Below are 26,100 nucleotides of genomic sequence, written 5' to 3' on the forward strand. Positions count from 1 at the left end.
GGAATGAAGTTAAGTCCACAAGAATGTGTTGTAAGATGTAATAAAATCAACCAAGTCTAAAATTAGGAGTCTAAACACAAACTAACTGCATAGAGTGTAAGTCAGAGTGCATTCAATATTTTCGAATTTCATGCGTTATTCAGAAGATTCTTATGAAAAACGGTATGTTACTTTCGTCCAACGAACGATAACTTCATCAGTCGCCCTTAAATTTAAATAAATAACCAAACTCAAAACGAATTTACAAAGCCTATCAGCAAACTCGCCATTGAGTTACTATTGGGGACAAAGGGACAATGAGTTTACCATACAAAAATAAATTCTTTAAACTCGCATTAAACTCCATTTTTTATTCTTTTAGTGAATTCTTGAAAATTTTAGTTTATTGATGATTTTGTTGTTAAGTTACTATTGGAAAGAGGTATTTAATCACTAAATAATATCTTTTAACTTAAAAATCCTATAAACTCCACTTTGTAGGTAATTTTTGAAGCCTATCAACAAACGCGAGTTTATTGATTATTTTGCTAATGAGTAACTATTGAGGACAAAAAGTTTACCATACAAAAATAAGTTCTTTAAACTCGCATTAAACTCCATTTGTTATTTTTTTAGTGAATTCTTGAAGCCTGTCAACAAACTTGAGTTTATTGATGATTTCGTTGTTAAGTCACTATTCGAAAGAGATATTTTATAAAAAACAAAAAATCTTTTAACTTAAAAATCATTTAAATTCTATTTTGTCGGGAATTTTTCAACAAACACGAGTTTATTGATTATTTTGCTATTGAGTCACAGAGGATATTGAGAACAGGAAGTTTACGACGCACAAAAAAAATCTTTCAACTCCAAATAAACTCCATTTTTTGGTGATTATGAAGCTACAAAGATGTTTTCGAAAAATTTAGTACACTGCAAATCTCTGTATACTTTCTTTAATTATATACAGATATTTAATCAAACTCAGAGTTAAAAAATACAAAATTTTAAACTTCATTTTATTTTCATTTTTTAAATTAATTTTTATGTTATTTTACTAAATATGTTATTTTTACTAAACGCAAAACAATAACTCGAGTTCATTAAACACAATATATTCAACTTGATTTTTTTAAATTAATATTCATATATTATTTAACTTAGAGTTTATTAAATACAAATCATTAAACTCGAGTTTATTAAACACAAAATATTAAATTTAATTATTTTAAATAATTTTTATATTTTATTTAAATTAGAGTTAATTAAACACAAAATATTAAACTCGAGTTTATAGCGCTAAGCAAGATTATATTTCAAACTAAAAAATCTTTACTACTTCAGAATTTATCTCTTGAAAACATACTCAATATCTGTATAAGTAGCCTTCACTATCGAGTTGAAAATGCATTTGGTTATTAAACTCTAAAAATATCAAGACTATATTTCATCCGAATTCAAGATTGGATTTTAGTGTTATTACATATACATTTAATTATGTCTATGAACAGTTAACCACTTTAATATATTCAGTTTGAATTTAATTCAAAAGTGATGCCTAATATACCATATACGAGTATCCTTAAGGTTTATAAATAAGTTCCAACTTTTCTATTGACGCCTACTTGGCTATATCCGCTGAATATGGCAGTGAAATATTAGACAAAAAAGTTAAGTAACCAAAGAAATATTTAGAAAATAAATATGAATGACTTCTGAAACTAAAGGCTTGAGTGCTTTTTCCATTTCTTAATGGGACGAGTATAACTTGCTTGAAGTGGTTGGATAAAGAATAGAGTGCAATATTGCTACATTCAAGAGATCGATAGCCTAAAAATATAATCATTTTGTATAATATTTAGGGAATCATTTCTATGAAAAATGGGACCACAGTCATACATTAAAGTCTATGTCAAAAATGTAGTTTTTTTAGATAGAGATTGGTCACTTAAACTCAATCTGAAAAAAATTAAATTGCAGCTTTTGATATAATTAAATAATTGTAGAAAAATAAGTTTTTCCATGCGCAATTAACCAACTCACTTCACTTCACGACTTTTTATAAAAATAAAAAAACAAAAAAATAAGTCAAGAATTCAAAATGAAGCTTGAAAGTATCAATGTAATCAACTCTACAATAAAGTATGAAAGAACTTTATTTCCAAATAAGCACATGATTTGATTAGTTTTTCAATATCTCAGTTTTCCAGTTATTCAAATTTAATTATCAGACCATTACATATACCCAAACTTTGTTTTTATGTGTAGAATTATAGATATATGTACACTCCAAAAACAAGACACTACAAAGTTCACTTTCCATGCTAAAAATGCCAATTATTCTTATAACTCGTGTTTAATAATCCAACTTTTGTATTATATTTCTTTCTTAATAGCCACTTTTTTATAATACTCGCACACAAACTTCACTAGTTAAGGAAATTTTCGTTAGTTTTTAAAGTATTAAATTTTTACCGTTATTGCAAAACGGCGCGCGCGCTGCTCAGCTGTTTATGTAAACAAAAACAAAACACTACGAAATTTCAACTTCGATATTTAAAAGCAAGAAAACCTTTGGAAATTCCTTATTTTGCGATTGAAAGGCAAGACGCGCTATAAAGACTTCACCAACGGCACAGCTGAAGCACTCTAGCACCTAACAGCAACTATTAGCCGCCACTGCGTTCAGCGCAAGACTCACCGACAGCCGATATTTGGCTGCAGCGTTTATTGGAAGATCGTGCAGAGCAGAGCAGCGCGTTCACCAACACACGAGCAGAAAGAAATTGAAAGCGAAAGCAAAGTGGCGCGTCTACTTCTGCCGTGCTGTGAAGATAATCAGCACCGAAAATCGCCAGCTGAGCGCCATTAACCAACTGAAATTCAAAATACTCCAAAATCAATGACAAAACAACATGCGCCAGTGAAACGCTTGGAGAAGTAAACAGAGAGCTCTGTTGTAGAAAATTAAGAGTGATAATTAATAAAAAAATTCAACAGCTTGATAGCCGAGGGCTGGCAGACGAGTTAAACGGCAGCTGATAAACAAACTGCTGAGCAAATTTAAGTTCATCGTGATGTGTGTGTTTGTAAGCAACTTAAGCGTCACTGAAGCTTCGACGCAAAGCGGAAATGATGCAGAAAATCATAGTCGACACTCAAGTGTTGTTGTTGAAGAGTCGCTCTCAAAAACTGCTCATAGACTGAGTGCAGGTAAACAGCAGGTGGCACGTTTGAAATTGAGAAAGAGAGTGCATATAAAACTAAAAAACTTATCACAAAAAAATAGTAAAGCAGAAAACAGGAACGACGCTGCCGGCGATTGATGTGAAAACACAAACATCAAAAAATAATCAGGAAGTACAATACAAACACAGTGTTCAATATTACAAGATTGGTGGATAAAAAAATTTGTAATATGACTCAACTATCAGTAAATACTCTGGGAACTTTAGTGCAAAATAATATTAGACGGTCTGGAGCTTAATTCAATTTAATTTAATTTATTTTTTTGTAAGAAAAAGAATGAAAGGAGAATCATAAATTTTCAAGTAAATTTTTTTTTTTTTTTAAATATATTTTTTTGTTGTGAAAGCAAAGCATCACTACGATTTATTAATTCGGCTCCACTGCTTAATTCAAAAGACTTTCCAAAATGTTTTTGTTATTTGTCTTAGTTACTTAGAGCACCGTTAAGCTCTTCTCTTTCCTCATACTTAAACAAAAGCTTTTTACTGTAAACAGCGGAGGTACTATCACGTTCAGACCCTCCCTTTTATTAGTTCTTTGGCTTTCAGAATATTATATTTTATCTATCTAATGTAACTAAGCCTTTTTACCAATTTGCGAATTTTTTTTTATTTTAATTATAATAAAAAATTATTTTCACTATAAGTGAATGATCGAAGGACTAACCTCTTGGCTTCAAAAAAAAATATTTTTTTGTAGTTTAGAGCGGCTTAAAAATCTAAATTATTATCAAAAATATATAACAACAAACTTACAAATACGCTTATACCTCAAAATTTAACGGACCGTTCTCCTCGAAATTCGATAGGTTGATGCAAATTGATCTGCAGAGCTTTAAAAAAGGAAGAATTATAGAAAAATAGAATAGAAGATTTTTATTACATTTATGAAGGACTTCAAATTATTTTCAAATTTACTTTGACTGTGGTTTAAATATGGGATAATAATTTTATTCCCTTCTTGTTTCTACTCAGTCTTCGACCAATTTCAACTATTAAAATAAATTCTTACTGTTATTTTTACACATAATATTTACTATTCTTCTTTTACTAAACCCTTTTTCTAATCTTACATACGCTTCCATTTCCATTTAACTTCTAACTTCCTTTTATTATATACTCGCTCTAAATCCAAACTTAATCTAACTGCAATAACTACTCTCAAATTGGGGCTTATGTTCTCTTCAATAGCTAGAAGTTTCAAAAAGCGCTTCTGTATACTTAACACACATATATTTTATCCCTTCCAACAACGTACATTTAAATATTTCCCGACAGAAAACTAGAATAAATGCAGAGAGCAAATATAGATATAGTTATAAAAGACTTAAGACACGAACCTGAACAGAATTTCATAACCAAACAAGTGTTTTTACACCCAAAGATCCACAGAAATACAAAATTACCACATAATGATTGCATGACACTCAAAGAAGAAGAATAAAAGTTATATATATACGATGCCGCCAAACTTACCAACGCGGGCACAAAAAGCCACCAAGGCGAGTCATGACAGAGTTCATTGCAACGGCAATAAGCAACTAAGCAACCAGCAAGTCATTTGGAATTTTCTTAATCTCGGTTTTATTTGTTTATTGTGTAAAATTACGTTTACACATGCTTAGTCAAACGTTTGCAGAGGCAGACGGGTTCTTTATTGCACAGACAATTGTAAAAATGGCGTGGCAAAATAATACCGATCAGCGTCATTGACCAACATCAACTCGCATTGTGTTGAACAATAACATACTTACCGCCGATAAAATGCCATAAACAAGTTATTGCAACAACAGCGAATAAAAAAAATTCTAACAGCATGCTGAGGTGAGTGGTAAGCGAGTGGATGCATGGCTAACAAGCGTTGATTTGTGCGTTCGAAACCTGGCGGAAGCTAAGTTTATAATTTTTCGAAATATTTTTTACACTCATCGCCTCTCCTAAGAGCTTTTTTTCATTCGTGAAAACTTGTCTCACCAAATCCTTCATTTGGTTGTTCTATCATATTAGATGGTAGTATATTGATTGAGAAGCGCGGTCAAAGTTCATCAATGCTTTGTTATATTCTCATATGAGGATAAGCGGTTCACTACACTCAGCGTAGAATGTCGAACCGCTGTTGTGACAAATGAAAACCACAAACACGTTTTTTTTTGTTTTTGTACAATTAATTATTTTTATTTACTTAATGAACTCAGAGAATACCTAATTTAATTATTTAATTAGTAAAGAATAAGTTCATTTATATTATAATAACAAGTCAAATTATTTAAAATGTACATATATCACATTTGTTTGTTTCACCTAAAAATAATCGAGTTAGATATAGTGTTAGGCACCCTTATTTCACTGCAGCGTGATTAAGATGACGAAACGAGTGGAAATCCAAGCTGTAACTAAGCTGTAAAAATATATAAATTATATGTAAACACGTGTTCCTGGGCAATAAAGTAAGGTAGAGTTCGTAGTTGAACGTAATCGGACCACTGCCACGCCCATAAAACGCCATTCATCGAAAACTTATCAAATGCCATAACTAAGTACCAAATTACTTGTAGTTGCAGTAGCAATGGGCACCTGTCGGCCAAAAGTTTTGAAAAAATGTACACGGCCCCACCCTCTAAAAGTTTTAATGTACATATCTCCCCATTAAGGCTAAATTAACCAAATTCGCTTACGACAAATCCTTTAAGAACACCTACCGGCAGTGTGAAAACGGACGATAACCACGACCACTCCACATATAACGGTTTTGTTAAAAACTACTTAAAGTAAAACAAAAACAAATAAGCCAATAGCTAAATGCTTCAGATACATAAAATTTTACATCCGAGAAGGTGTGTGATGGCTTTATGTTATAAGAGCCGGTGTGAAATTCGGACGATGGACGTGGCACTGCTCACATTGTTCAAATCGAACTATAACTTTTCAAGAACGCAGACGACAAATATGTGGAGCCCACTGCGTATGGCTGACTATTTGACGAAAAGTACTAAAATATAGCAATAAAACTAAAGGAGTCTATGACCTATAATATAACCTAAATAATATCAAATTTGTTTGTAATCCATGCACAATTTCGTCGAACAATAAAGTTAACCATTTTTGAATATGGAGTTTTGCCAACACCTGAAGATATTTAGCCGACTTGGATTCTGCAAGTTGCAAGAGTGTAAAATGTTTAGTTATTAAAATTAAATTAAATTATACTATTGTATACATAAAATACATAAAATTTTCCAACGCAATTCAAGCGACTCTTATAAGTATATCACTGACTCCATAACAGTATCTCAAAATAACGCAAGTTTCATCATTGAGCTTTGTAAGAAGTGTGTGAAAAATTGTACTAAGCCTTAGCATGGCTTAAAGGGGTCCTATTTTGAAGGCGCTAATAAGTACTAGTATTAAAATATTTAAAATTTTGTTTTTTTGTCAACCTGGATTAAATTCGATGGTATAAAATCAAATAGCCGTTTGGAGGTGGATAAAAGCTTGCTAAAGACGAACTACACTAATAAAGATCTCCAAGCTTAATATGTCACAAATTAAATTCATAATATCTAATTAAAATATTGTATCTGCTCTTCTAGAACATGGAGGTCATTTAATAACAAAGGGTTAAATAAACTTTTGTAACTTTTAGTATATTCATTAGAATCATGATTGGATAGTAACCCCGAGAAACAATTTTTGGTACTAGAGTATTGTGGAACGATAAAACGACTATAAATCGTATCTTTCTATTTCACCCAGTTAATTAAACAATCAACGATTAAAATACTATAGTGTGAAGCGAGAAATATTACATACATATAATTAAATCTCTCATTAAAAATGTTTGGAATTTATAAAAAAAAAAACAAAAAAAAATATTTTATTTTTTGAATAAAAGAAATAAATTTTTTTTAATAATAAATACATTTTTTAAACAAAAAAGTGTTTTGATTTCGAAAATACGCAATTTCCGTTTTGACACACATGCATATACACTCAGAGAAAAAAAAATCCACGTTATCGAAATTTTTTTATAATTCCGATTATACGAATTTTCATTCTTAAAATCATAAAAAGAGCAGTGGGCGTTCGAAAAAAATAAAACCTTGTCATGAATGACAAATTAAACGGATGCGCATTACTGATCGCTTTCAACATGCTGGAACAATCAATGCAATATTTCACAAAGCTACTAGGGTAAAAATAACTAAAATGAAGAAGTTAATAAAAATTATCTTCAACGCTGGTTTGAATACATGCCTTAACCAATAGTATATAATATAATAATATTATATATTAATATATAAACGAATATTATATATTAATATATTATTAGTATTTTTTAAGTATTTTTTTCTAACAAATAATTTTATTTTGCTATATTATCTATTCTATTATTAAATACAAGATACATAAAACGTGAAATATGTAAATTAAACTGTTTAAAAATTGTATTATTGTTCATAACACACTATAGTACTATGTGTTGTTAGGAGTGTGTGTTTGCCTTTTTCACTAAAACAAGTGTTAAACTATAAGTTTGTTATATTATGTAAAAATGCTTTAAATATGAAGTAAATAAAAAAGGTTGACTCTCAAAAAAAAACTGTTTAACCTAAGATAACATGAACCTAAGCTTTGCGCTATATATAGTCACTCTGTAAAGTGCGTGGATTTTTTTTTCGCTGAGTGTACCTATATATAAGCATATATACGTACTACCTGTTTAAGCTCTTCGACTAACTTACATCCAACCAGTTCCCACACAGCTGAATGAGTTTTCAAAAATTAATATGTATTAACATGCTTGTCATTGAAACGGCAAACACGCATGCACACACACATACACACTTTATTTATATACGAAAACACCGCTATGAAACACTTTTCACTCCCCACCAAATGAAACCAATTGATTCGATTCACTTCTTTGAATGATAATAGAGTTTACGTAATATGTATTATTATCTACACGCCGCCGAAAGTCAAATATATGCATATATTTACAACAACAACTTATCGAAAAGAAATCTGTAAATTGTCTACATATATCACACACGAATACCTGCCCCCACCTATATTTATAATAACAAACGGCGCGTTCATGACTTCGTTCCAAAGCATTGTCCATTACGTGATTCACAAATGAATATCTTTCTTTTCTTTCTTTTTCACTTTTTGTTTAATGTGCCACAATCAGCTGCTTCCAGTTCAATATTTACACCACTTATGACTGCGGCATTCCGGACGAAAACGTAAACGGCAGCGACGCCGACGACGACGCCGGCGCCGACACCTCTTTAACTTCCTTCACACTTAATTTGCTCGTTTACTCATTGTTTGCATTTGCTGGTCGAAATTAATGAGGAAAATTCGGAGTGAAAGTTGTGATAATAGAATTTTGCACTCAAAGCAAAAGTATTTTTAAGTTAAATATGTAATAAATAAATAATTTAATTTAGAAAGATTATCAAATAAAAACAAAAGAATAAAAATAAAAGGAAATGCATGAACCTTTATATTTCAAAAATTGGTCCGTCAGCGGCGTCAAGCTTTTGGCTGGCAATACTTGTATATTACTTGCCAAAAAATAAGCCAACAATGTATATATATTCTTAGTAGCAAAGCTAGATAACAGATTATTTTATTTTTTACTTTTTAATTTTTGTTTTTTATTTAAGTTTTTTATATCTTTCTATTTTGTTTTTTTTTCTTTGCAAATTCAAAAAGTTAAAATCTCCATCTTTAATTTTATAGCCATTTCCTATGGCTATTTAAGCTCCGAGTTTCCGAAAGAAATATGCCAAAAATATGTGACTATATAATCGATGAAATCCAAGATTACCGCTAACATGCATACATACACACTTTTTAAATACATATTACTATTTCTCCGACTTTTACTTTCTTTTTCATGCTTAATCAACGATTTAACCATCACATGCAATTTATTACTACGGTCCATTATTTAAAAAAATAAAAATAAAATAAAAATTATATAAAAAACAAAATTAATATTAAAAAAAATGTTAACTTCCGCTGCATGAAAGTTATAACACCTTTCACAGACGCATTTTTTATAGCATACAAGGGTATTAAAATATCTTTATTTTGAGTTTGATCAATCAGTTTGTATGGCATCGTTTACAAAGAAATTGCTTTCAAAAATTCGCAAAGGGTCCGGCCTTAAAAAAAAACTATAGTTCCATTATCGTCTTCAAAAGTTCCTGAGCCAATACAAATATGCCAACGCTTAATCCACTTTTTCCGTAGACTTGTTATAAGCTGTGGCTGACCTTCAGTGCCTTCAGCATTTTTGTTTTGGTTTTTTGTTGTTGTTTTAGCTCATTTTTGGAACGCCAATAATGCCTGCCATAGCACAACAACTATTAGAAATGAAGCTTTTTTTTATTTTACAAATTTCTCACATACCTTCAAAATACTTTTATTAATGTCCACCCCTTTTTGCAACATAAACTTCCTATTATTTTCCTAATTTGTCACCCTATTTCTATGCGAAATTCGCACCCGTGTGTATATGTGTGTATGTACTTATACCATATATGTATGTCAACCAAGTGTAACACGTAATGCTTTAACTATGTATCTAGGTTTGTTTACATACATATTATTTATTATGAACATAGTATATATGTACATATATGAACTAAAAAACTACAACCAACTCGAAAATGATAAATCCACATCATCTTTCCCCACATTTGAAAGACAATAGCAGGTATATTAAATTTAAAACACGTGCGTCTGCAGGAATGTAGATATGTATGCATATTTGAGTAAGTGAAAAGTGCGAAATAACTGTAACGAGCATAAAAACTCAATCAGGCAGTAAATTTAGACAAACCCCGTTAACCGCAGACCCACCGCCCGACCGACCCTACGAAACAAACCAAAATTAATATGAACAAAAATATTATAGCTAAATATAAATATGCACAATATACACATACATACATACTAATGTGTGTGTGCGATATTTTCACATGGCAAAGAAATGGAATCGAAGAAAGTTGAAAGCCAAGCCATTGCTCGCTGCGTCATCTGGCGTTGTCCGTTGCGTTTAAGTGACATTTAGTTGAATATTTCGGTTCGCGAACATGGCGCGCGCCAACTCACAGACATATGTCAAACAAACAGATACATGTGTGTGTGTGTATGTGCCTGAGTAACTTTGCATATAAAAAATGTATAAACATTTGCTCATTTAAGCAATGCATATGTGTATATGTATATGTGTGTGTGTGTCTACAAAAACATGTTAATAGAGTATTACAACAAAAGCCAGCAATGTCATGGCTACCGTCAAAAAGTGAGAGCGAAAGCGCGACGCCACCAACGCAGTCCCAGTCGGCGCAGAAGTCAACGCCTGTTGCATGCAGCTGTTGGCTGCGATTTGCTGCTTTCGTTGAGTGGGAAATCAACTACTTTTTCACTACTAAACACAGTGCCGTTCATGCCGGCATATTGAGCAGGAAGTAAAATTTACTATAATTTTGTTTTTGTCATTTTTGTTGTTTTTTAATCAGTTTACTATGTGAGCGTGTTGGCGCGAGCTTGGTGAAGGTGGTTACAGTCGTTTTAAGCGATTTGTTGCTCATAAACTAGTTGTTATAAAAAGAGTAAAGCATTGAAGAGATATGTGGAAAAAAGAGCATCAAGAAATGGTATAAACAAGCGTTGCCAGAGAGATTATGGAATATTATTATAAAATATTTAGGACGAAGAATAGATATTATTTCTTAGATTTGTTGCAAAAGTGTTAAGAACGTAATATTTTAATATTTAAAAAAATAGATGGTACGCAGTGTTTTAAAAGTAGCTTCCAACAAATTAAATCTTGTTATTTTGAGTTCTCTGCACAAATTTTAAAGGGTTATATCCACTTGTGAATACCCTGAACAGGGTAAAATTAGTTTGCCACGAAATTTCTTACACTCAGAAAGAGAGAGACCCTATATATTTTATATATAAATGATCAGCATGACGAGCTGAGTTGGTTTAGCCATGCCCGTCTGCGTTCCATTCGTCCGTCCGTCTGTCGGTATGTACGCAAACTACTCCCTCAGTTTTTGAGATATCGATCTGAGATTTAACACAAGCTGCTTAATTTTACTGAAGCTGTTCATTTATCAAAACCGATCGATCAAACTCAAGTTCCTGTAAGGAAAACTTTTTTATTTAACAAGGTACCTTATAGTGCTATTATAGCTTCGGTGCGACCGAAGTTAACGTCTGTTTTAGTTTTAAATTTATACTTATAAATCTTTACAATCGGTAAAAAACTCAAATTTTTAAAACTAAACATTTTTTGAGTAGAGCTTTCAACTGACTAAAATGTTTATCTAAAATTATTTAAGAAAAGGTTGCCATTTTTATGTGTTCCAAAAAAATCTCTTTGGAGAAATTTTTAAATAAATTAAAATAAACATACTAATAATACGAGACGGGTATAATGAAATGAATGGCAACAAGTTTACGAACAAAACGGCGCATATTTGACTTAAATCGGACAAATGTACACAAAGTTATCATCTTTTGAAAATTCAATAAAAAACCGAACGAACCTTGTACTTGACCTAATATAATCAAATATATTTTAGAAATATTTGTTAAAAGAAATATAAATAGTGTTGCCATGAACTGTCATGAAACTAACTAAATAAAGTTTTGTGATATTTCGGTATAAATACCAAACCATTGAATTTAAAGGATGTTTTAAACGGATATGTTTAAACGGGTAACCCTGCATTATTGAAATTAAACTAAAATATAAATATTACATTTTTGTAAAATATGTAATTTTAATGTTTTTTTTTTTAATTTTAAAATGTTTTCTTTCGTTAACATATTGAAGTGTGTTGCCACCTGGAAAAAAATCGAAATATTGAAAAATGTATAAGTCGCTAGAAAACACACAATACCTCTCTAAGCGACTCACTTTTCAACTTGTCAAAAATACCGATTTCACTTACTTTTCATGCGCCATAGAAACGTAATATCCTGTGTTCAATGCGGAAATGGAGCCATAACAAATAATTTTTCGAAAAATCTTCATAAAAAAGTATGAGAAAGAACTGAATGTGAAAAGTAATGCTTGAGAGCCATAGTACTTACATAATAAACTATGTGCCCCAAATGCAACCGAGGCGGAAGTGAGTTCGTGGGAGTCACATTTGCCTTTACTGCATTGATACATTTACACAAACAACTAATTAAACTATATGAAAGCGCAAAAACAACAATTTCCTATTATAACGCCATGCATACTTATGTATTAGAGTGGGAAGCCAAAAGTTGCGATTATGTAGAGTATGCCAATAAGTTAATTGGTGCAAAAGATAATGTGACATACAAACACACATGCACACAATAATAGGTATGCATCCATTATTTTTTTAACTTTACCTTTGTTGTTGTAAACTAGCTTATTTGACCACATACCCATGTAAAATTGTATACATGAGTGAGCTTATATATATGTGTGTGTTTGTAGCAATTGCTTTCAGATGACAGCTGTATGTTTGTTTGTTAAAATTAAACTCAACCAGTCACTCGAGCGATTCATTAATAAGCGACATAATGTCATAGTTGGCATTACAGGAACACAATTTACCCGGCATGCGTCCAATTGGTGGGGAGTCAAGAGAAAATTTAAGCAAAATAGCGAACCGACAAATGAAAATAAAGAAAATCTTACAACAAAACCAGCACAAGTCTTTCCACTTGTTGTTGTAGCAATTTGTTGCAGCTCCAGCCAACTGCATACATAAGCTCATACATATATATGTAAATGTATATATATTTTAGTACGAGGGTGGGGGTACGAATACAAATATCTTCCCATAGCTCTTAATTACACATTATCGATATTTGAGGAAACTACTCTTTTTTCATACCTGACTGACTCTTCATAAATACGGACTACCTCGAAAATTTAGTGGTCTCAAGTATTACATTTTGTAAAAAAAAATTTTAACACCGAACTCAGAATTATAAAGATAAGGATTCCTTCTTTGTGGTCCTGTCGTCAAAAATAAATGCCGAAAGAAACCATCTCGCAGAAAAAGAGAAAAAATTAGAGTCTTCTGTGATATATACATTGTGTCTTTATCAATGATCAATCTATAACTAATAATAAAATTTTCGAGGTACAACAGTACGAGTAAATATTACTATCTCATCCTGAGCTTCTTTTTTGTTTCTAAATTTGAAGAAGTGAGTCAGTGATAATATATTTTTCATTTAAACCAATATGGAAGGCGAAGTCAGAGTGGTCAGAGATCAAAGTCGGAGGCACATTTTAATAAATAATTTTTCCATACAAGCACTTGAGATTAATATTATATAAGGGGTCGGGGTTAAGACCGATTTCATTCATATTCAGTTAGTGGTTAAGAAAGGACTTAATTTCATTAAAATATGGCATATATTGACCTAAATAAACTTTTTAAAATCAACTGCATAGTTGAAGAATTGACGCGAATATAACCATTGTCGCCACAATTACAGACAATAATCATAGAAAGCCTATATCTAACTTTAATTAAGATAACTCACATATTGACCGATATATGCGGTAAAAAGTCAATTGGAAGTTCGCCAATAAAAGTTGTATTTTGATGTCTTCATTGGTTTTTGATTAGTATAGTGGAAAGTGAAAGAATCTTATGGAACTTAAAATTGTTGTATATGTGAAATAGGCGTGGTTATAGCCAGATTTCGCCCGTTGTCACTACTTGTCATAAAAATGTAATTTGTATCTTAATTTGTGAGTTAATTATAGCATTTTATAAATTTTCGATTAACAGCATTTTCTTCGATACCGCAAATATGCAATACCAATATCTCTTGGGAGCCAAGGAACACATGTACCAAATTTCATTAAGATATCGCAATTTATACTCAATATTATTGCTTCCTCGAATAAACAGTCACTCGGAATTCAACCCGTCTTGTCAACCTGAACATTTATATATACTTGTATATAAATCTATATCAATTTTACTTAGTTTTATCACCGATTAGGTTCGATTAATTTTATTTAGAATCACCGACTTTTCGAACAACCCTTGTAGTATATACGAAGAGAGTGGTACTCGTTTGAATGACGCTTGTTAGAAAAGGCTTTATGTAAACAAGTATACTATGAAGAAATGTGTAACACTTCCTTGAAACAATTTTCTTATTGTCAGTGGCAACAACAACAACGAAACGAATAACCAGTTGCCATAGCATGCCATGGCCAAGAGCAACAAGCAAGCAATAATACCGGCATTGGCAACAGCAAAAAATACCGTTATTTAGTCAATAAACATTTTGTTAGAAATTAGCTGAATAGAAAAGCAGCCTGCAAATCGCATAACTATACTAAAGATCTTCTAAAAGTTAACAAAAATACCGTAAAATCATTAAAAATGAGTGCAGGTTCCAGAGCTTCCGGTTCGGATGACGAGCCTTTGGTGCCGGAAGATTTCGATGATGATTTCTATACAAAATTAATGGACAAAGTGCCAGAGGTAACGTTACTTTCTGAGAAAAAATAAATAAAGCTTTATTTTGGAGCATTTTTGTTTTTTAACAATCTTCGCTAGATAACCAAAGCGCTGCGCCAGAAGGATACCCACGATAATGCCGATAATGTCCAGCGCATGGTAATTTGCTCCAATCGCTATAAGTCCGATTGGCATATGGAACAGTTACATGGTCAAGAGCTCTGCGAAGAGATAAAACGCTTGAAAGACCGACTCGATCATGTAAATAAATTGAGTCGAATTGATCAGGATACGATAGCCGAATTGCGAACCGTTATCGGTGAGTAAATAAAATGCTATATTTTTCATCGATTTATTTAGAATCCATATATATTGTGTAAGCAGAAAGTGCGTGGATGCAAAAGGACGCGGCACAATCACGTGAGCAAGCCGCCCAGGAGGAAATGCTGAAAATGAGAGAAAAAGTAGATTCTCTAGAGCAAATGGTGGAGCATTTAAGCGATAAGCGCTCTGGACTGCAGAGGTGAGTTGGTATTAAGAAGTCGTAAGTATTAAAAAGTCCTTACGCATTAATACGCTCGGATGATTCTTTTCTTTACTTTTTTTTAAAGAATCGATCTAACTGTTGTCTTCACACATGTTCTCTTCTTATCGAGTGGGCAGTCTGAAAGCCAATAAATGTAGAAAAAATGCTGATGGCTGATTTAACCTTTGCAGCAAGAGTGTTCTATAAGTTTAGGCGTTATATAGTCAGCGTCCGAACTCACCGATCTTTCTCGTTAAATACTGACAGTGAATAGATAAAAAGTTATTGAAGACATATTCTCCTAAACCTTTCAATTTTTAAAAATATATACTTTCCTCCGAGAAGAAAACCCAAAAATTTTATTAAAATAATTATCAGGAAAAATAAGTCTGAACAATTTCGCATTCCAGAGAAATAGGTCAAAAGTTTGACTAAAAAAGCATACAAGGTTTTAACAATTTTTTATAATTTTTAACTATTTTCAAAGTAGCTGTTCGGGGTGACAGGGGGGTACAAAATACCAAACAAAAGTATTCAAGATGGTAGATCCAAAAGTATCATTAGTCTCTCAGCGGGTCACTTACAAAAACAATATAGTGGCAGTCATCGAAGCCAAAGCCACCAAAGCGGTTTTGTAAGTTATCGATTATTCAGAAACGAAAATATCATTAACACAGGTAATCCGTCATTTTTAGTTATGTTAAAGTTCACGAATCCTGTTGTCATATCCTTAATACGAGTTCTACATATATATAGTACTAATAGTTTCATAATACAAATTATAACAAAACTTACTTTGAATAATTTATCTTCTTATTCACCAAACAGTAAACGCGATGAACAAAAGGAACGCGAAAAACTTAACAATGAGATCCGTGATCTCAATAAACGTCTGCAAATACAGCGACTATATACCGCAGAAGTGGAAGCCATGACACAAACGCTGGAGGAAAAGAATAAAGCCATGGTCAAGTTGCTCGATGTAAAGTTATACAATTGACTGAACCAAGAGACTCCAGCGATTTTTGCAATTTTCTAAAATCTCAACTTTTTCCAGGAAACATGCAACGAGTCCTACAATAACCGTAAACGATTGGACGCGCTTGAAAAAGAACTGGCACAAACTCGGAATGAAGAGACCAAAGCCAAAGAAAAAATCCTACAAATCAAAGTACACAATGAACAGTTAACCAAAATGAAAGTACGACAAAATCTACAAATACTCTCATTGAAGACCAATCTAGACCATCTGCAGACGCAACACAACACCGTCAGTAACAAACTGGCAAAAACTGTAGTCGAACTCGAGTATGCGACCCAAGATCGTGATGAGAACAAACGAGCTTTAGCACAACGCATCAGTTTGCTCAAAGTGAGTAGTAAAATATGTGCGGTGACAATTTAGATACCAAAACGGTACTTTCATTATAGATGCGCGAGGATGAAATTATCAAGCTAAAGCGCGATAACGCAAAGCTGCACAAAACCGAGGAGAATACAACACGGAAATATGCCGCGTTGAATGATGCGCGCATCAAGGCTGAGGAGGACAATGTGCGCTTAAAGTGAGTGAGAGATTATTGTAAGCCTGGAAGTATACAGTTTTTTTTTGGCGTGATTTAGAAATCAGCTGAGCACACAGGATAAGGAATTAGAATCAATGCGACGAATTGTACATCAATTCGAAAAGAACAACGAACATCTTACCAAGGAAAGGGACAGCCTGAGGAGTGACTTATTCGTAGAACATCAGACGGCCGAACAAACAGACGAGCAGTTCCAAGAATCACAACACGAAATAAAATCACTAAAGGAAACTATACATGCTATGGAAGTACGTCAGAAGAAACTGCATGACGACTACATGAAATTGAAGAAAGAGCAAGTAAAGAAAGTGGATGAAATACAACATTTAGTGGATAAAATCGATGCACTGCAAAGTGAGTACAATAATATTAATTATTAATTAATAAACCAACTTTCAAAGTATGGTGCACGTGGTCTTCATTTTCTTAAAAAACTCCCAATTTTACTCACAGATGAAATACAACTAAAAGAAAACTACGAGATCGAGCTTAAGCGCACTATAAGCGACCTCGAACAGAAAGCTAGCGATCTACAGCGTCAACACGACGCGTTATTAAATGATAAAAATAGTTTCGCTCGAAATCTACAAGCCTCTGACGATAAACATATCAAGCTAGAGAAGCAAATCATCAAACTACAAGAAATCATCGAGAACTACAAGAATAAAGTTATATTACGCGAAGGCGATATCGGACGAATGCAGGTCCAAATCGACAAACTCGAGAAAGAGCGTCGATTGCTAAAGACCGAGGTACATTATGCACAGCTTGGACATCAACACACACGCTGTGAACTACAGGAACGTAAGAAAGATTGCGACAAGTACTCGAAATCCCTACAGGTCAATTAACATACAACCCAGCCAATATGGTCGTAACGAATCCCTAACCATTTATGATTTTAGGAAGACAACCAGAAGTTATCACAGCTCAAACGTGAAGTCGAACACCTGAGGGATGAAAAGAATACGGTCTCAGCGACGCTAACTAAATGTAATGAAGAGAGTGTGCAGTTAAAGGATCAACTGCAAACCCTTCAAATAGCTTACAATCAATCGGAGAAGCATTATGCCCAGTGCCAAGAGGACATACGATTGATGCGTGTAGAGATCAAAAATCTGCGTACCGAACGTAATGTCTTGCGTAAAGATCGCGAGAATTCGGCAGATTTGCGGCAAGAGCTACTACAAATGCACAGGCTGCTCAATCAAGAGCGAATAAAGGCGCGCGCCATGCAGGAAGAGATGATGACACCGATGAATATACATCGTTGGCGCAGTCTTAAGGGACGTGACCCGGAGAAGATGGATCTCATATTTAAAATACAAACGTTAAGAAAGTATAAAGAGAAAATAGGAAGACACATGCTTTACGAAGTATAAAATTTATTCAAATTTCAGACAGATTCTACAACAAAATGTATCTGCGCTGCATCAGGAGCAAGCCCTTGAGGAATCACAGCGTCTATATGAGGCTCTGAAAGAATTCATGCTCAAGCTACCGAGTCACAAAGTACGCGCTGAGTTGAACAATGTTAAGGTGCGTCTGACATCGACCCCGTGATCCTTATATTGCATGCTCTTTACGATTTCGTGTACACTTTCAGGCTACTTTGTCAAGCAAAGAACGCAAACTGAAGGCGCTCATGGCCGAGCTGCATGTTAAAGATCTGGATGAGAGGAATAATACACAAAAACTGGATGAGCTTAAGTTGCATCTCACCGATGCCAAATCGCAACTTAATCGCGAACGTAGACAAAAACAAAAGCTGTTGGAAGAACATCAACTACTCGTACAAATGCAGGCACAATGCTTTTCGGCACCACCCACAATGCAACGCACGCTTGGTGCTGGTTTTAAATTGATAAGTGGGGTATAAGCGGATGAACATTGTCGGTTTAGCAACATATTTTCTTTTTTGAAAGATATTTAATAAATATTAATGTTTCCCCTTTTTCTATTACTCAGAACCAACCAAATAAGTGAAAGGCTGTTCTATTTGTCACTGCTCAGATTAGAGACGGGTTTTGGGATACAATACATTAATCTTATTCGAAGTAGGTAGGTAAGTTTTTGAGCAGAGTACATTGAAAGTTTATCCAACACTTCATGAGTTGGAGGTTCAAATCTGACCCGAGCAAATATCACAAAAACGGGTTCCTCTAAAAACTAGCAGTCCTTGACAAACTTGAGTTGAGGAAAATTTCCAAGACGTCTTCCTGGTTTCTTCTTTTAAGACTGTTTCAAAGCAAATATTGGTTCCAATTATTTCGATTGTATTACTATTTTATTTTTTTTATTTAGATATCTAAATCCCTTGGGTCGATTTAAACTCTGAGAGCAGAGTGTCACGTAATCTACCGAATCTTAAACTGCTGTCCGAAGTGGTGGACAATGCAAAAAATTAGTTCCAGGAAGCAGTTTTCCAACCTTACGCAAACGGTTCAGGAATCCTTAGGGTTCAATGAACACAGTTGACTACATAAACCCGATTTTTATAGTGGTTATGTACGATATTACGTATATTTCAATATCGGCACTGTGCTAATTCTGATTCAAAAAGCTCTCCGAAACTCATAAACAAATCGTACTAATACTGGGAAGTCGAAAATACTATGCATGTATGATAATTACAACATCACAATACCAATGCGACTATTTATAAAATTTCGAAAGAGTTCTTCAATCAAATCATTGCACTTCTTGCCAAAATTTTTCATTTGTTTTTGTTAGGATGTTCCTTTTACAATGGGTCTACCATGTAAGTGGCCATCTCTACCACGGAATGAGCACACATTGAAATTTCTGCTTAAAAACATAAAAAACTATGGATTCGGCATCGTTCTTAAACAGTCTTGAGCTCCTGCATGTCTTGACTATGGTCGCTAGTCTCAATAAATATACAGTCCATATAATTATCCTGACTGGAATAGGCGTATGGCACTACGGCGCTTGAAAGGGCAGACTGCGTGGGCTGTGTGATGGTTTCTTCTTCACAGTTTTGTTGCTGCTTTGTTTTCTTTAGCGTCTCTTTGAACTCGTCAATAATGCATTCGCGCGCTTTCATCTCAATTTGATTGATCGAGAGCTCGGCGCTAAGTGCTTTCAACTTCTTTAGTTGTGAGCGATTTATGCGCTAAGGGTTGAGAATGGAATGAGAATGAATAAAGGGAATTAGACAGAGGTTGTTGTTGTGCTGTTGTTGTCTCTTCAGTTTGAACGAAAATGGATGAAAACTCACCTGCGTTACAACAAGCTTTTGTTTAACATCTGTTGTTGGTAGATTCTCCACAACACGCTTCAGCGTGTCGCAAACACGATGGGACTCTTCTAGTTTCTGCTGTAATTTCTCTTTTTGTATCTCTTGTTTTAGATTACGTCTGAAATATAAAGTTTTACATTTTTATTCAGAGCATTTACGGACCAGCTTTGAAATAATTATCATATTCATTCACAAATATTTCACTATGTAGCTTAACCTCACTTATATTGGGTATAAATTTTGAAATATATCATTATCATATTATCATACATGTATCTGAGAGGGATCTCAGTGATTAAAGCGTATGAAGTTTCTGATTCCAGTAGAAACGTCTGTTTTATCTCAATTTTCATCGCTCACCTTTGTAACATCTGCACTTTCTCCAGCAACTGATAACGATTTGGATCTTCTCCTTTAAGTATGCGCCAACGATGCACACCAGTGGGCGTCTTCGCATCCTCCGTCAACGAACGTACTTTGATTCGTTCTTGATTCAAAGAGCGCTGCAATCGTATGATCTCTTCACGCATATCAGCTGTACTTCTAATGGCGCGCGTCAAGCAGTCACGTTCCGTTTGCAAATTAGTTATTTCCATTTTCAACAGGCGTATATCTTCGACGCGCTGATTATACTGGGTCTGACCTGTGCGGAAAATATTTGTTTAAGTAGCATAGAAGAAATGCTTATGCATCTGTTGACCTTGATCTAGCGCTGTTTGCGTATTGTTAAGCTTATCGCGTAACACTACAATCTCATCGTTGCGTCGCACCATCTGTAAACCAATCAGATTCTTCTCCTTGCGCGTCTCATCGAGATCATTTGACATTTTCATGAGCTTCAACTCATCTTCGTGTATCGTCTTGTGTAGATTTTCATTTTTCGTTTTCATTTCACGCAAATCTCGACGTACGCTCGCCAAAAGGTTCTCTTTATTTTTCAACTCACTCTGCAGCTCTTTTTTATCGTTGTTCAAACGCTCTATTTGCAGATTGAGATTGGAGATCTTGTTTTGATTCGACATAATTTCTGCAGTGAGTTGTTGAGTTTGATGATTGGTTTTCTGAAAGATTTAAAGATAATTAGTTTTTATCACTGTAAGGTGAAAAATCACAAAGACGCTTAAAGAAAGAATATTCCGAGTTAACTATCGGGTCATATATGAGTAGTTCGAAGATTTGGCGATCAAAAGTTGGTAGGAAAAGGAAATCATGACTCGTTCGGCCACGATTAAAGAATTATCTCTAGATTGAGTAACTAGTCTCTAGTAAGTACCAACCAAATTGTTCACATACCGTTTGTAGTATTCGGAAGTTATCACGCTCCTGCGTGCACGTTTCCAAATTTCGTCTGAGAATCATTTTTTCAGAGTGCGCCACTTCCAATTGTTTTTTGACGTTGATTAAGGAGACGTGTTTTTGTTGTAGTTTTTCACTCAGATCCGTTACTTGATTCGATTTTAGCTGAATTTGCTCTAAATTGAAAAACATTTATTTTTTAACAATATACTATTAACACAAGAGGTTTTAAATTTTGAACTGTTAATTTCCATTGAACTCATTCCTGTAATTTTCTGTTTTGTTTATATAAATTCATTTGGTTGAATTGAAAAATATTTTTTTGACATTGACCTTCGCCATACTCTTCTACTGTATATCTATTGCTATTGACAATTAAAAAACGAATGAGGCAAGGGCTCAGTTCGTATGTAACCGAACAGTTTATACCCTTGCAACTTGCAAGAATCATAGCAGAGAGAAACTTATAATTTTCTAGATTTTTGTGTTTAAAGTTGAAAATTTCAGCTATTTGAAATACGTAGTTCTTCAATTTAAAATGAATTTAAAATTTATATTTTTTACTTTTATATCCACTAACACTTCACTAATTTGTTTGTACAAATTTATTTCACATTCAATTATATCTACTTAATTATATCTACTCACATAATAAAAAAGGCTGCATATCGGGTCAAGAGCCCCTTTGTTTACATAATGAGGTCAATGACTCCTTTACACTTAGCCAAGTCCCCAACTTTTGTTAACATATATCCAAGTCAACAACCTTTGTTTACATTTTGCGTCTATACCCCTTTTGTTTATACAATATTTAATGGGGTCAGTGAACCCTTTGTAAATTTTTCAGATCGGTAAATTGACCGATCAAAAACAAGTCCCTGTATAAAAACATATTTATTTTCTTCTTCACGCAATCTGGCATAAACCAAGGCAACGAAACAATCTTGGAGCAAATTGTTCAGATCGTATCACTATGCATACAGCCGTCGTACAAGCTGACCGATCATGTTAGCTTAGGCCGTTTACTCTTATGATAATAGCAAGTCGAATTTACGTACTTCGCCAAATTTTTTTCACTTCTGCCAATAATTTTTTATTACTTATAAATTTAATATTATTATTACTTTGTTTTATTATTTTTTCCTTTAATACTATTATTTAATACGAGTATAATATTTGAAAAAATAGGCAGCTATTTGCGATCTTTCTTCAAAAGTATTATTATTATTTCTTTTTTAGATTGAAAATATAAAAGTAGTAATTTGTTTTTAAGTACTTTTTTATAATCTTTTGAAATATTTAAAACCTGAGCAGGGTATAATAACGCCTCGAAGTTTGTAACACCCAGAAGAAACGTCCGTTTTAGGCGCAAAGTTATACCGTTATTAGAAAACCACACTGACACACTTTTACTAAAATAGCTCACATCTTGGCCGATATACCATAGGAGGTATAAAGTGAGCCGGAAGTTCGAAGCAATATATATTAGGTATATAAGGCTAAGGGAATTATTGATCCGATTCAAACCATTTTGGCACACAGACATACTATTATCAGAAAAGAGTTCTCTTCGAATTAAAATTATATATTTATCTTGCACATTGACCGATACGTTAGGTAAAAAGTCAGTCGGTAGTTATGGTTCGATTTTGACAATTTTTAATCCTGAGGTAGCATACTTTAAAGGCACTAAACCTTGTGCAAAGTTTAATCTCGATATATGGCTTGATTTTTATACTGGAAAGTGAATGAATCAGATGTAATTTAAAGTTGTGCTATATAGGAAGTGGGCGTGGTTTTGGTCCGATTTCTCCTATTTTTACATTGTATCATAGGAATGTCACCAACGAGTTTGGATAACATTGGTTGAGTAGGTCCGAAGGTATGGGATTTCACCTAACAGTGAGCGGTGCCACACCCCTTGTCAATTTTTGATACCGGCTTCTACTAAGCTCTCTTGTATCATTTTGGGAGTAAAGTTTTATGACACATTTAATTTATAAGTTTACCGCATTTTTAGTAGTTTGTAACAAAACTGTTTACACAGTAAATTTTCCAGGTCTATAGCCACAATAACAAATTCCAATCAGTTTGCTGACGATGGACTTCAGTTTTTCACACACTATGCTTGATAGGACCTCATATGCGTTTGTGAGATCCTTCTTTTTGTGAAATGTGCAGAGCACACTTAGATTCCAATCTTTGGAAATGCTTTTATCCGACCATATCCTGCAAAGAAGCTGATGGATACACATTTTCAGCTCTTCGCCGCTGCAATTAAATAGCTCGGCCGGCAATTCATTGGCGTCTGTCGCTTTGTTGTTCTCCAGGCGGGTAATTGCTATTCGAACCCCTTCATAGTCGGTTATGGATGTTACACTTTTACCTCCAGAAATTCAGTATGCTCTGGTGGTGAAGGGCGTCTCAAAATATAGAAGTTAAACAGTAGCGGGGAGAGGACACCACTCTGCTCTGGTGAACAGACGCTACAATTAGACTTCAGCGATCCCTTAAACCGAATATGTCGGCGTGGCTCCGCTAAAGATTCCTTTCTTTTAGCCGTAACCCCAAGCAAAACACAGATTGGGTACCGCATCTTACACAATCATGACTACACCCCAACTAAATCAAAAACGCTTACCCTGTTGATATTCGATGCGTTCGTGCAACGTCTCCACTTCTTGGGCCATTTCGTCGCGCTCTTTCTCCGATTTCGATACATTTATACGCGCTTCATCGAGTTTCACATTCAACTTATTTATATCGAGTTGCAGTCCATCAATATTGATTGTCTGCATCATGATCGTGTGTTTGAGATCGGCGATCTGATTGTTCAATTTAATGATCTCACTGCGCAAAGCTTCACGCTCGTGTTGCAAATTTTCCTTAACACGACGTAGCTCGTCGAACTTGTATGTGGAATTAAGCAGATCTTTTTCCAACGCGTTAATTTGGTTTCTGAATGTTAGAAAAATAACATCTTTGTTAGAAAAATCGGAATACGATATTCAAGACTCTACCACTCACTTTAGACGTGAGATATCTTCACCCAGTGTGTGATTCAGCCGATTCAATTTGTACAGTTTTGATGAGATAGAACTGTGATCTTGTAGCGTCTTCTTGTATTTCTTGGTCAATTGAGCGATCGTGTTAGCTTTTACTTTATCCTCCAAACGCAGCATTCGTATTATTTCGTCATTATCACGTTGATCCTTACGTAGTTCAGTGATCTCTTCATCATTCTTCAGCAGTTGTCTGGTATTGATCGCATTATCATTGCGCAGTTTCTCCAAAATGTGCTTCTGCTGATCATAATCAGCTGCTTTCTTCGCTAGTTTCTTTTGTGTTTCGGCTAACTGGTGAATAAAGTTTTTATTAATTATTTATAAAACTGAAATAGAAAGGTTATAAATAAAATTAGTTTACCTCGCGATTTATAGCCTCCATCTTTAAGGCCGTACGCGAATTGATCTCCTTCTGATCGTCCAGATTATTTTGTAAACTTCGTATTTTTACTTCGAAATTGCCTTTCTCTGTCTCGAGCATACGCAAATTCGCATTTAATTTCGACATACTTTCTTCGTTGTTCTTATTAATATATTCGAGCGATTCGGAGTAATATCTTTGAAATTGCAAACGTTTCTCCAGATCAATCACTTCACCATTGAGACGATCGCGTTCACGTAAAATTATGTTTTTATACTTCGCTAAATGGCCAAATCTGAAGAAAGCGATTATACGAGTATGTAGTAATATTATTTATAGATCATACTTGAGTTTGTTATTGATTCTTAAGAATAAACTCACTCTGATGTATCATCCTGTTTCTTTACTTCCTTACTCTCTAATCCTTCACATTTAATCATAACCTCTTGCAAGCGCTCTTGTGTATCTTGTTCTCGCAATAACGATGCATCGCTCTCCATCCAGGCCTTACCTAGAGTGGCCAATAAGTATATGATTATAATACGCAACTTGCAATATTTTATCAACAATTCGACTTACTTAGCGCCTCTCTGAGTCGTTCCATTGCCTCCTCTGAATTGGCAGTCAGCTCCAATGCCAAGCGCAATTTATTCTCTGCGCGTATCACTTGTGGCCGTAGCACAGACGTCTCTTTCACCTCTTCGGCATAATAACGATGTAAATTGAATATTATGTCCACATATTTTTTCATTTTCGAAGCTTCATAAACGCGACTCGCTTCCATGAGCTTTTGTATGGTCTGAACAAATATATATATATATATAGTATATTAGTGACTATGTTCGCCTAAATGTACGTTTCTATATACCTGATTGGCTGTCGAGAAGAAGTCATCATTCAAGTCCTCCAGCAAATCTAAATCACGCTCACGAACGGAAATTTCAGACAATTGAATTTGTGGCTCCGGTATTGGCAGTACGACCTCCTTTTTCTTTTTGCCTTTACCTTTACCCTTTTTCGGAGGCATTTCGATATCTTATGCTTTTATGGTAGTTTATTGGCTTAAAAATCGTATATATAGTCTTTAAAAAATATAATTTTTTCAGTTTGATAAATTTATTTGCCATAAGTGATTGAGTGAAAGCAAATTGCCAATAGGGTCGGTAGGAATAACGGAAAACTTTCTAAGCATTTGATAAATTATACATAGTTCGATATACATATTTTTATTGAAGTTAATTTTTATCAATCGGAAAGTATGGAAACAAAA

At 33.9% G+C, this 26,100-nt stretch overlaps 3 protein-coding genes across 5 annotated transcripts in view; 1 reads left to right on the forward strand and 2 right to left on the reverse strand.

The window, feature by feature from the left end:
- Positions 1–2,647, reverse strand: part of snu (ABC-type transporter snustorr) — a 108,281-nt gene extending 105,634 nt beyond the window's left edge. The window contains exon 1 of one of the 3 annotated variants that reach the window (XM_036368567.2): positions 2,552–2,647. The gene's annotated coding sequence lies outside the window, so the exon portion shown is untranslated. Of the gene's footprint in view, positions 1–2,454 lie in introns of all 3 variants that reach the window. The other 2 variants (XM_036368566.2, XM_036368569.2) reach the window with 2 other exon arrangements.
- Positions 2,648–14,378: 11,731 nt separating this feature from the next.
- On the forward strand, positions 14,379–18,791 carry LOC106620497 (cilia- and flagella-associated protein 58). The gene is made up of 11 exons (XM_036368565.2): positions 14,379–14,758; positions 14,834–15,053; positions 15,119–15,257; positions 16,089–16,242; positions 16,318–16,632; positions 16,692–16,825; positions 16,884–17,200; positions 17,300–17,688; positions 17,752–18,185; positions 18,247–18,385; positions 18,453–18,791. The coding sequence occupies exons 1-11, from the start codon at positions 14,657–14,659 to the stop codon at positions 18,723–18,725; spliced, it is 2,616 nt and encodes an 871-aa protein (XP_036224458.2). The 5' UTR covers positions 14,379–14,656; the 3' UTR covers positions 18,726–18,791.
- Positions 18,792–19,338: 547 nt separating this feature from the next.
- On the reverse strand, positions 19,339–25,962 carry LOC106620499 (cilia- and flagella-associated protein 58). Its single transcript, XM_014239010.3, has 11 exons — positions 25,699–25,962; positions 25,410–25,629; positions 25,212–25,341; positions 24,831–25,125; positions 24,432–24,760; positions 24,046–24,362; positions 21,402–21,580; positions 20,809–21,169; positions 20,469–20,751; positions 20,088–20,226; positions 19,339–19,982 (listed from the first exon to the last, which is right to left on the reverse strand). Exons 1-11 carry the CDS (start codon positions 25,855–25,857, stop codon positions 19,692–19,694), a joined length of 2,703 nt encoding a protein of 900 aa, XP_014094485.2. The 5' UTR covers positions 25,858–25,962; the 3' UTR covers positions 19,339–19,691.
- Between the last annotated feature and the right edge of the window lie 138 nt (positions 25,963–26,100).

This window comes from Bactrocera oleae, chromosome 2 (assembly GCF_042242935.1).
Source record: "Bactrocera oleae isolate idBacOlea1 chromosome 2, idBacOlea1, whole genome shotgun sequence".
Taxonomy (NCBI): Eukaryota; Metazoa; Arthropoda; class Insecta; order Diptera; family Tephritidae; genus Bactrocera; species Bactrocera oleae.

Coding starts and splice junctions, on each gene's coding strand:
- LOC106620499 (XM_014239010.3), bottom strand. CDS start 25,857: ATGCCTCCGAAAAAGGGTAAAGGTAAAGGCAAAAAGAAAAAGGAGGTC. Junction 24,363..24,431: donor GAAGATATCTCACGTCTAAA/GTGAGTGGTAGA, acceptor TCTAACATTCAG/AAACCAAATTAACGCGTTGG. Junction 21,170..21,401: donor ACTTCCGAATACTACAAACG/GTATGTGAACAA, acceptor TAAATCTTTCAG/AAAACCAATCATCAAACTCA.
- LOC106620497 (XM_036368565.2), top strand. CDS start 14,657: ATGAGTGCAGGTTCCAGAGCTTCCGGTTCGGATGACGAGCCTTTGGTG. Junction 16,826..16,883: donor GAGGACAATGTGCGCTTAAA/GTGAGTGAGAGA, acceptor GGCGTGATTTAG/AAATCAGCTGAGCACACAGG. Junction 18,386..18,452: donor CTGAGTTGAACAATGTTAAG/GTGCGTCTGACA, acceptor GTACACTTTCAG/GCTACTTTGTCAAGCAAAGA.